Here is an 11,727-nt window from a genome sequence, read left to right on the forward strand (position 1 = left end):
TCTAAAGACGGGGACAGTCATCGCCCTGCCCCGGCTGCGCATGGTGCTGGGGAAGCAGCCGCACCGCGCCGCCTCCTTCCCCTGCACTCTTCTCCTCACCCTGCTCCTGTGGGCCACCAGCTTCACCCTGGCCACCCTGGCCACCCTGAAAACCCACGGCTCCCGCCTCTGCCTGCCCATGTCCAGCTTCGCCAGCGGCGAGGGCAAGATCATCCTCTACCTCTACGTCACTGACTTCATCTGCTGCGTGGCCGTGGTGTCCGTCTCCTACGTCATGATTGCCCAGGCCCTGCGGAGGAACGCCCAGGTGAGGAAGCGCCCGCCCGTGGTGGCCGTGGACACCTCCAGACCGCAGCCCTTTGCGGGGCCCCCGGCTGCACAGAGCGCCGTGCCCGCCTTGTACAGGAACCAGAGCTACAGCAAGCCGCAGCACGTCCAGACGCATAGCTACAGCAAGCACCTCGGCCAGCCGCCGGCCGCTGCTGCTGGCCGGCTCCAGCTGGTGTCGGCAGTCAACCTGTCCGCAGCCAAAGACTCCAGGGCAGTGGTGACGTGTGTTGTCATCGTGCTCTCCGTCTTGGTTTGCTGCCTGCCCCTGGGCATCTCTTTGGTGCAGGACATGCTGTCCAGCAGCGGTGGCTTTGTTCTTTACCAGTTTGAGCTGTGCGGGTTTACCCTCATTTTTTTCAAATCTGGATTAAATCCTTTTATATATTCCCGCAACAGTGCGGGACTTCGGAGACGAGTCCTCTGGTGCCTGCAGTACGTAGCCCTTGTCTTTTTCTGCTGCAAGCAGAAGACAAGGCTTCGGGCCATGGGCAAAGGCAGCCTGGAAGTCAACAGGAACAAGTCATCCCACCACGAGACCAATTCAGCGTACATGTTGTCTCCAAAACCTCAGAAAAAGGTTGTGGACCAAGCCTGTGGTCCTAGTCACTCCAAGGAAAGCGTGCTGAGTCCCAAGGCTTCTGTCGGGCATCAGCACTACGCACAGAGCAGCTCAACCCCCATGAACACTCGAATCGAGCCCTATTACAGTATCTATAACAGCAGCCCTTCTCAGGAAGTGAGCACCCCAAACAGCTTACAGCCCGTGAACTCGACTTTCGGGTTTGCCAAGTCCTACATTGCCATGCATTATCACACCACCAACGACTTGGTGCGAGACTATGATAGTGCTTCAACTAAGCAGATACCAATGCCCTCGGTGTAACCCTAGGAAAGGGTTCTGATCTAGCTGATCCAGTGGGTCCCCTTCTTTGCTTTTGTTAACGATTATTCTAAACTCAATGATACAGTTTTGCTGTACTGCTGCCAATTAAGAAAAATGCCACTACTGTTAATATCTAGCTATTTGCATTTGAAGTGAATACTAGGATATTACTTGTGTGACGCTTTCTTGAACTTCTGTGGCAAGTCAAAAAGGGCGCTATTTTAGATTTGTACTTGGAATTGTTACATGACGGTGTTTTTATTACTAAATCTTACTGCTGGACAAGTAAAAAAAAGTCAGCACTGTAACTATGCGATTCATTATGTCACGAGGCAGAGTATCTCAGAGAACCATCTGGGGCTGCGCCAGAAGTATTACCTGTTAAATAGCATATTTGCCGTATTTTCAAGAAGGAAAAATTGCGAGGATGCTCAGTATTATGATACTTAAGTTTAAACTCTCCCTGTTGCAGGAGGTTGAAAGAATCGGTGGTATTTTGTTGTAGCAAGTGTTGGTGATAGCAGGAGTCCTTTCTATGCGCAGGGTGAAGTCCTGGTTCCGTTGAGGTAAATGGCAAAATTTCCATGAAATTCAGCTGGAAGTTCAGGATTTCAGCCTAGGCTTCCTAAAGCAGGACAGGGCATTTTACAAACACCATTATATTGCCACTGGGGAAGGACTTTTGAAAAATGTTGTGGCACTGTAATAAACCTCTGAAGTATATATATATATATATAAATTTCCACTGTACATTTATTTCAGGGATTGGTGGCATTATGTATCCCAAAATAATATATTTGGAGAAGTATTTTACATCTGATAGAAATAACTGTGCAATACGTAATTATAGGTTTTACTTGAGGATAAAGATGAATTTTGCAATATTATAGTACTGATACACTATTAGTAATGTAGTCACCTCTGGAATTTTCTAATTCATAAGCTGTTACGCAGAGAGTAGTATTGCTGGTTGCTTTTTTTTTATGACTTTGTATAAAAGCAGGAATTGGGATTCGGCTGTGATATTCTTGACAGGTAGAACTGACAGCTATTAACATTTTTAAAAACAGAATGACCACATGACAAGATGACCACAAGTTTTTGAGGTTTTCTAAAGAAGCCTAACATCAGTTTGATTTAAAGATTAATAATCGTCTACTTATAAACTTTATCTGTTGGTCTACACAGTGAGCAAATAACAGAAGTTAAATATTTTTTTATAAATCCAACCATTTGTGTTGTGTCACATGTTGTGGGAATTCCTTATGAAACGGAATGATCGGGAGGCATTTAAATTCCTGACAATTACTGCTTTAAGTGGCCAGATCTTTTCAAAACAGGCAATCACCTTTCAACTTCTACGGACTTCAGCAGAGCCTTAGTATCTCCGAAATAATTGTGCCACAGACTTTTGGTGCCTCATTATAGGAAAATGCCACATCTTTAGCAAAATTACAGTGATGGAAAGATGATTTGTTATTTTAGGAAAAAAAACATTCACATCATTGCTGTGTGTGAGTTGTTGGTTTAGGCTATTTGTTAACTTAACTATTTTCAAGATTTTCCTGGAAGATTATTACATTATGAACACTGTTCTTTGTTTAACACTCTGAATTTTAATTAATTTTGAATAATTCAAGACAGCTTTCTTGCAATAAAATGGATGTGAACAACTTTCTAATACAAATGTAAAATTGAAATTATTTCCATAAGTCTTTTCTCTCTGCCCAGATATTTTTCTCTATAAACGAATAACATGGTTCTTACTAAAGTAATTACAAAAGATAACTAAAAGATCTGTCTTGTTTGGTTTTTCTGTCTTTGCATTTCTTTTCAGTACAAAGCATACTAATTTGGAGGGAAAAAATACATGGGATCCTGTCATTTAGTCTCATATTGTACATTCTTAGCAGCAATTATGGTTTCAGGTCATAAGGAATATAGGGCAGGACCCCAAAAGTGGTTTCAAGATGGGGTCCTGTATGTAATTTAAGGGAGTTGAAAATGCGCATTACGACTGGTTTTAATATTAAGCAGTTTGGGGGTTTGCTGCACGTATGTACGACTCCTACTGTGCTTTTGGTTTGGATCACATAATAGAAGATTAAATCCCTCGCGCCTTACTCATAAAAGTAATTTGCATTGCGTATTCACGTGGGAGTAAAGCAAGAAGGGTACAGCATTAGGACAGAAGGAGGTTTTATTGCCTTTATGTGATGTATTATTGAGACAAAAGAACTGAAGTCCCTTCAGAGCACTTTGTAATGTTGCTCTTCTGTTAACTCCTGGTGCCAGTTGTATTCTTAATACAACCAATGTGTTAATATGTTTATAGTGTCAGATAGGAAAGTGCAACGCCTTTTAATCTGCAGTAGGAACAAAATCTGATTTAAATTGTCAATCGCACTAAAGAACCGTTTGGGGGGGAGGTTTATGGATGTAGTAAATAGAGATTGGATTTTGAAAATATGTAGGTACAATTTCTTTGAAGTGAATCATAAACCAAAGTAATCGATTATCATATGATAAAATAATTGGTTTAGCCTCTTCTGGACTATAACTTTTCTTTTTTCCTTTAGCCCTCTTGTATCAGAACCCTCCTCTGCTGAGCACAGAACCAGCGTGACTGCGAGATGAAAAAAACAGCAATCTGATTGAGAGGGGAAGCAACAGAGTGCTGGAAAATGTATGTGAAGAGAGGAGATGGGTAAGAGAGTGAGCAATAAAATTATGTGAATACTGAATGGTTTAGAAAATGTAGGTCTGTAGTTAGTGCAGACCATAACACAAGAACAAGAAAGCGTCTCATGAATATGAAAGGTGGCAAATCCAAGACCCATAAAGTGCTGTATTGTCCTTACTGCCTGTACATACACTGTGGACCTCATTGCTGCAGGACTGTTTAGAAAAAACTAGGAAGGTTTAACAAGTGCTTCACATGGGTAATACGAGTATCAGGGTCCTGACAGTTGATGCCAACATGTTTTGGAATATATGTAAAATTTTAGAACATGTTATCCAACGTATGTTTTCAGAGTGCTTTTCAGCTTCTTTTGAAGTTGCCGGTGTTGGCCGCTGTCACGATATTTGGCCCGAGGACTGTTTATGCTTTATTATTGAAAATCTGCGTGTGTGGTGTTAGGTGTACTGCTAATGGTTTGACCAGCGTATTTCATGAGATAAGGAGCGGTCTCAAAGAAAGCCTAAAGAAACTTATTAGGAGAACAGCTGATGAATTACTCGGGCCTGATCTCACTAACAAGTGACTTCCAGTTGTTTACATGACCAAAATATTTGAAAGATTTTATAATTCACAGTCTTTTTAAGTCATAGATCTTGCTTTATGGTGATGAGTTGACTTTTTCAGCTGGTGGCCTGCAGTATTGTATTTTTTTTATCCTTTAGATCTATAAAATCTAAAACCTGCTAATGCCAAATAATTTTAAACAATATCTACAAAACCTCAAAAAGTTGCTAAAGAATATTCAATAGTTGGGCACCACCTCAGAACTTTTTAGACTAGAGATAAGAGAGATTTCTGTAAGGCGGCATACTTTTTTTTTTTTTTTCCCCCCCCGAAGTCACAGAGCCAGTCTGCCTTACCAGTAAGGCTTCAACAAGCTGGGGAGGGCAAGATGCAAAAATCGGACAGATGATAGTCAAGAACAATCAGTGGCTAATAATTTTGTGGTATCTTGTGGTATTTTATGGTATGTATGGTTTAGGTATATCATTTGTCACTTGTTAGGAAAGCTGTGAAAATTATCCCCCGTATAATCTTCAGTACCCATCCACCTGCAGCGCAGGGAATAAAAAATAAAGGGACTTCTGAGCTGCAAGGGTTGGGCTTACCTGCACTGTTATCTCTTCACCTTATTCCATGAGGTAGCAAAGCAGGGCTACAGAGAGCAACGTGAGATGTTCATGATGGAAACAGATGAGGCAGGAAGTGTAGTATCTTAAAATAATAGAATAGTCTTGCAGGGATTATGGTGGAGTCCTAGGGATGTTTTCTAGGTTTGCCTTCTGTCTGTTTTGAATGTGTTTTTTTTAAATCTTTTTAAGTGTTGGAGAGGAGTGTATTTGCACCAATGCCACAGGTGGATGGAGGATTACATAAATGGTCCTGCCACTGAGTGCTGGTAAGCAATCCTCCTTGTGCTGCACGTGAGGAAAAAGGTCCCAGCTCTCTTTCACCAGTTAGCTTGGCTGTTAGGCTGACAGCAATCTAAAGAAGAGGAAAACGATTCTGTTTTCATGACAGTTGGCATACATGACTCCTTGTGCTTGCTGGTGAAAGGTGGGTTTGCACAGAGTGCAAAGAGATCTCTCGGTAAATGGAGGTGGTAGAGGAGCGTAAGTCCTACTCTGTTTCTCATAATTTGCACTGGTGGAAAACCGGAGAGTCAAGCACCGTGGGACAAAGGGGGAAGAGGCAATTTCAAAGGACTTGTGGGGTTTGCGAGCACTGATTCTGTCCTCTGGTGTGATTGGTGCAGATTCCTTTGGTTTGAATAGCTCTTTGGTTATTGTCAACTCAAAGCACGGTGCTTCATGGGTATACCAAGTACAGTATCCTGAAGTTTAATCAGTACTGTCAAATTGACTTAAAAACATCATTAATTATGTGCTAATAAATGCTGACAACAGGTCGTTGTTAATTCCTGTGTAAAATTAGTTTATGTTTAGTGTTAGAAAAATGCTTTCATTCATTACAAAAGCTGTCCCTGAACCTTGGTTCCAAGAATCAAACATGCTACATGCTGCAGTGTGGGGTTTTTCCTTTTTACTCAGAAGCAGCAAAGGGAGGGTGAAAACCATGTACTGCTCTAGCTGGATCTTTTCCTTTCCAAAATATATTGCAGAAGAGTTTTATTTGCTGATATCTCCTTATGTTTGTTTCATGTTTCCCCTTTCGGCAACAAATAGTTGGTATTAGTCTTATTTTGTCACAGCAGAGCTAATTCCTTTTCAGACTGTGTGTTTCAAATGTGCTGTCCCCTGTGCTGTACATAGACATTCTGCCTTCCTGGGTCTGTGATCTTCTGCTGGTAAGTTGTTTGGGTTTGCTCACCTTATCAGCCAGTCCAGATCGTGCTATGCTAAATGATGGTTCTTACCTGGTTTGTATTTTCCGTCACAGTCTGTTGATTATCCTTGAATGTGAAAATTAGATCAGCTGAATTTTTTTATTTTTTCAAATGCAATAAATAAAATTATTAAGTGGCAGTAGGTGATGACAAGGGCTATGCGGAGATAGCACTGACTTATTTGAAATGAGTCAGGGTGACTGTGTCAAGTAACAATTTCCTAAGTCTAAATAATAATATACAGAACTTTTTTGCTTATTCTTCAGAGACTTATGATAACAGCATTTAAATACAGCTCACACCAATTATTTAACAGTGGAGACTGACATGCTCAGCTGGCTCTTTTTTGTCTGGTTGTATATGTTCATCTGTAATTATAAAAGATTTTAATGTCTGATCTCTTCTACCAGCTACTGAAAGCAAATGATGTAGCAGCGTGGATTTGCAATTGCATCTCTCAGATGGCTACATTAAGTAAATCTTTAATCTTGTCTTGCTAAACCACAGAAAGAAGCCGCTACCTGTGCACTGTCATGGTTTGCGTTTTTGTTACGTGTACACAGTGTGTGTTGCCACCTTAAGCTGTACTAGAACTGAGAATCTGAACTACAACCTTACCTTTGAATGACATCACTTTTCACTGCAATGATCTGAAAAAGACGATTAGGACATGCGGTGTGACTCAAGCTCTTCTTCCTTTCAGGTGACATCCACAGCATTTTAAGAAATGCTGGAAATAGCTGAAGAAAATCGAGCACCCAGGAAGAAAAGGCTGTTTATCACTGCTTGGGTCTCAGCCCTTTGGATAATGGATTCTTTTATTGGATGGAATAACATGTATGCTACAAACCCACTAGTAACCTCTCCTGGGACTGATTTGTGACAAACCCCCATTGCAACACAGCAGCCTTTGCAGGAGGTAAACACAGAAAAGCATTTATTTGACTACAGATTTTCTAGGCACAACCTTTACACATTCTCGTACCTCATTCCATCTCATACATATCCTGAGCAGATCCATTTTCTGCTCTCACAAGTGGTTCGTTGGTTGTTTTTAAGACAGCTGCTAGCTGATGCCAGAACATTTTCTGTTTGTGCTCCTCAGGGCTCCACTTCAAGTAGGTTTTCCTCTTCAGCAGTTTCCTGAGTTTGCTGAACTTCTGTGGCACGCTGTTGGGCGGGAGGTCTTCCAGCACAATCATGATGAGGGAATCCTGATTTTCATTCAGGACCCGGTGTTCAGCAAAATAAAGTTCGTACTGACACCAGCAGCTGTTTACAAAACTGGGAGAGAGAACAAAAAGGACTTTATGGCTGTTTTCTATGCAGTAAAAAATGTTACCAAGTACTGGATGCCCCGGTTTGAAATCCCTCTCATGGTAACATATCTTGAATCCATCAGTTTCCAGTTTTTCCAGTAGATGCTCTTTTGTCCAGTTTGCGTCTTCTTCGCTGTATGAAATGAAGACGTCAAACGGCTTGTTTTCTGGCCTCTTCTCGTACTGCTTCCTCTTTGCCATACACCAGTACCAACCCATTCTCATGTACCACAGCCCATCGAACTGCCAGCATAAGCCGGTTAACACCAAAACAACCAGGATGGCAACGCAAGCTGTAATAGCCATCTGGATGCCCAGGGAACAGTGCAGAAGCGTGAGGTTACTGCTCTCCACCAACGAGCCCCTTCTGTCTGGTGGAAAGCTGCACCTGAGGTTTCCTTTCCCATTTATCTGCAGATGAGGGTTGTGGATATAGATATTCACGAACCAGTACAAATCACAGTTACAAAAAAAATGTTTACCTTGAACAGTCAAAACACTCAAACTCGTTAACTGGCCAAAAGTGTCCTCCACTATGGTAGTAATGGCATTGTCGCTAATGTCTAACTCGATCAGAGAAGCTGGGAGAGAGCCACGCTGTAGAAAGGAGATCTTATTCCCTGATAAATTAAAATATTTCAGGATTGGAAGAGATTTCCCAAAGTGATCGGGGAGTTCTGAAATGAGGTTGTGACTACTGTCCAGATTAGCGAGCGCGGAAAGGTGGCTGGCAGGTTCCAGTCTAGTGATTAGGTTTCCAGAAACATTAAGATGTTCGAGTTTCTCCAGGGCATCAGTCAATGACAACATGTTCAACTTATTTTTACTAATATCACATTTTGTTAAAGTCGACGGGAAATACTCAGGATGCATATCTGTAATTTTATTATTTTGAATATTAAAAATGGTTAAGTTGGAGACAGATTTAAAACTAGGCGGTATTAATTTAAGATCGCTGTTGCTTATGTCGAGATGCTGCAGGGAGGCAGGTAAGACAGGAAGCACAGAAATCCGGTTGCTGCTGAGATCCAAAAATAATAATTCTTCCATTGTGCCAGCAAACCACTCTGGCAGTTCTACAATGGAGCAGTTGGACATTTTCAGGTGTTTCACTTTCTTCGGAAGGCTTTCAATGGGTGTACCAGCCTGGTTTCTGACAAATGAAATGGCATTAATATGTACAGTTCCAGGGGGAAATTTTGGAGCTGCATTAGTGGTTTCTGGCCGTACAGTATATATGAAGTGATTTCCTTGAACATACATGTTTTGTAAGTCAGACATCTTTTTAGCAAAATTTGGGGGTATTTGACTTATATTGGTGAAGGACAAATCAATTACCTTGATGGTTGATGGGAGACACAGTGTATCCAAGCTGTTTATGGGATTGTTGCTAATATTTAAAAACAAAAGCTTGCTGAATGGGAAGTTACAGATCGCCTCAACATCTAGAATGTTAATTGTTAATTTGTTGTAACTGGCATCAACGGACTGCAGGTTTTTCATTGGTATAAACAGGACGAACAGCGACAGAAGATCCATTTCCAGGTCACTGTGACTAATGTCAAGCTCCAAAATACCATCCAGCTGAACTTGGCAGAGATCTGGATCCAGTTTTAACATCAGCTCTTCCTCGGAGAGTTTGCTGTTTGACAGATCGAGTATCCCGTTTATTGGTGCTCCACAGAAATCAGGCTTTAATGTGGCTGTTGGAGAGACTGTTACATTTTTCTCTGGTCTTCGAAGAAGATTCTCTGTACTTCGTCTGAGCCTTGGATTAACATTTTGCAGGATGGATGGACCTCCCAAATGTGGCAGCTCCTCGGCAGATACAGAAGGCTCCAGAGCAGCCTCTGAGGGTTTGTCAAAGTACTTAGAAAGCCGCAAAGACCCTGAGGCTTTGCTAGTGGGTAAGAGCTTCAGGTGGGGTGGAAGACCTGGTACAAGAAGGTTCTTATTGTTAAATGATAAATTCACAGAAACAAGGCTGGGCAGACTCTCAAATGCACCAGGTTCAATGTCCTTAATCTGATTGTAGGAAAGGTCTAAAACTTCCAGCGCGTCAAAACCTTCCAAGTCTCTCTTGGTTATTTTTTCAATTACATTATGTGAGAAGTTGAGAGCTCTTGCCATTTTTGGAGCTTGTGCTTCTGATACAGAAGAGAGGTTTAAGTAGGAGTAGTTATAAAATGGGAAGGTATAGGCTGTGGGTGTTCTCAGAGTGAGGAATCCATTTGCTCTACTAAGTAAGAAAGAAATGAAGTAGAAATGAAGGGTTCTGGTAAGGATCCTCATCCTGGAGAAAAGAAATGTAAAATCCATCATCATAATATGCTCTATATTAATGAATACCCTTAAAAAAAAATAAATCCTAGTTTACTTGCAAGTACAGAAATTGTTTCATTAGTTGTATCCATGAATCCCTTTTTATCTACATTAAAAAAATACATCTTGTTTCTTTACTATTTTCAAGAGACAATGCTAAAAGATGGTGTCGGGGAATGATTTGAAGGACGCTGTTCATTTCAGGTCATTATAGATAAAGTCTGAATGATTTTTTTTTCTTTTTTCTTTTTTATTCCTTCCCCCCTACCCCAGGCAGGTAGTGAGCAGCCTTTGCAGTAGCATCTTTCCGCTGCATAATCTGAAATGCACTTTTGTAACTGCTGCCTGGGACTCGGGTTCTATGTCTCTCATCCTGGCGCACAACCACCAGGTAAGTCTGACCTGTCCAAAACCTGTTCAGCCCCTTAAGTAGCATATTCAAGAGTAACGTGGCAGGGAGCTCCGTGTAACTGCAAGAGCACGTATCTTCTTGTGATCCCATCCCCTTGGTGGTTTGCCCTCTGCCAAGAATTTACCAGTGACCGTTTCTTTAGCCTTACCTGTCGGAGTAAGGAAAAGAGGAAGTTTGCTTTGAAGTCGAGTATCAGAGGCTTGTATGAGGCAGCCTGCACCAGGAGAGGTCACTGCCCCTGTATCATTCATCTTTGGAGACCTCCCATTGCCTGGTCATGCCACTGCCCAGCTCCTCTCCTGTCCCGGGTCTGTCTATCACTACTTTCCTGACACCTCCAGCCCAGGTCTTGTGTTTATTACCTGGAAAGGCAGGTGCAGACCTTCAGGTGAGCAACCTGGTGTTACCACAGTCCCCCTTGCTGCCAACCAGACTTGGACTGTCAAGTTTAACTGAAGGGACCCCCAACGACTTCCTGGCTCTGTCCCTCGGACCCTCCGCTGCCAGCAGGACCCCCACCGGACCACCTCACATCCCTGCCTCGCACCGAGCAGCAATAACCCACAGCCGGGACCCAGCGCACCACAGAGGTAACCAAGCCCCCAGGGCGTTAAAAGCATTGCAGATCGAAGGGTGGAAGACAGCTAACATCTCCCTCATACTTCCAGTGACCCTCCCTGTCCCTCTTACCCCCCTTTTACCTGCTGTCCTTGGCGCTGCTCCCTCGCTGGTACCTGCTGCCACCGCCGTCGCTTTTTGTAGTGCCAGGAGGGGTGTGGGGTGGGATGGGAACCGCCCAGGAACCACCCGGCCTCGCCTGGACTAGCGGCATCCGCAGCCCTGCTCCCCTCTGCCAGGCTGGCGGAGGCGGCTTGCAACAGAGGTGCTTCTTCCCTGGTGAAATCGGTAAAGTATTCCCCATCGCAGCGGTACCAGCAGCTGCTCAGCTCGTTATTGCTGAGGTGAAAATCAAAGGTGGAAGTTGCTCGTTTTAACACTTAGATGCTGCGAACGGTGTCGTCCCAAGGTATCTGCTGGCTTTGCTCCTACCTGAGCATCGCAGGGAAGGTCTGGAAGCACCAAGCGTGACCACAGGGTTATAAAACTGATTTACTCCTGTAATGTGATTTGTTGTGGGGTGTATTTCCTGAGATGGTGAGGTTTTTGTATTGGGTCTCTCTTATGTGTGAATAGGAGGTCTTGCATGCCAGAAGTCTCTCTGCAAACCGAGTGATCGTACCTTTTGCGCACTTTAAGAGGGGAAGAAAAAAACCCAGGAGATTTTCTCAGTGTTTGTAGTGCTGCCCTGAAAGATGTGCTCTTTGTCTGCAGCTAGTTCAATTCGGGGTCCCAACAGAAGGGAAGTCAGCA

At 43.0% G+C, this 11,727-nt stretch overlaps 2 protein-coding genes across 2 annotated transcripts in view; one reads left to right on the forward strand and one right to left on the reverse strand.

Moving 5' to 3' along the window:
• Positions 1-1,213, forward strand: part of GPR75 (G protein-coupled receptor 75) — a 1,715-nt gene extending 502 nt beyond the window's left edge. The window contains exon 2 of the mRNA XM_010575064.1: positions 8-1,213. Within this exon, the coding sequence (XP_010573366.1) occupies positions 8-1,213 (1,206 nt within the window). The remainder of the gene's footprint in view (positions 1-7) is intronic.
• A 6,076-nt stretch (positions 1,214-7,289) lies between these two features.
• On the reverse strand, positions 7,290-9,914 carry LOC104836340 (toll-like receptor 2). The gene has a single exon (XM_010574879.1). It carries the CDS (start codon positions 9,912-9,914, stop codon positions 7,290-7,292), a length of 2,625 nt encoding a protein of 874 aa, XP_010573181.1.
• Between the last annotated feature and the right edge of the window lie 1,813 nt (positions 9,915-11,727).

This window comes from Haliaeetus leucocephalus, unplaced genomic scaffold (assembly GCF_000737465.1).
Source record: "Haliaeetus leucocephalus isolate CR32 unplaced genomic scaffold, Haliaeetus_leucocephalus-4.0 Scaffold450, whole genome shotgun sequence".
NCBI lineage: Eukaryota > Metazoa > Chordata > Aves > Accipitriformes > Accipitridae > Haliaeetus > Haliaeetus leucocephalus.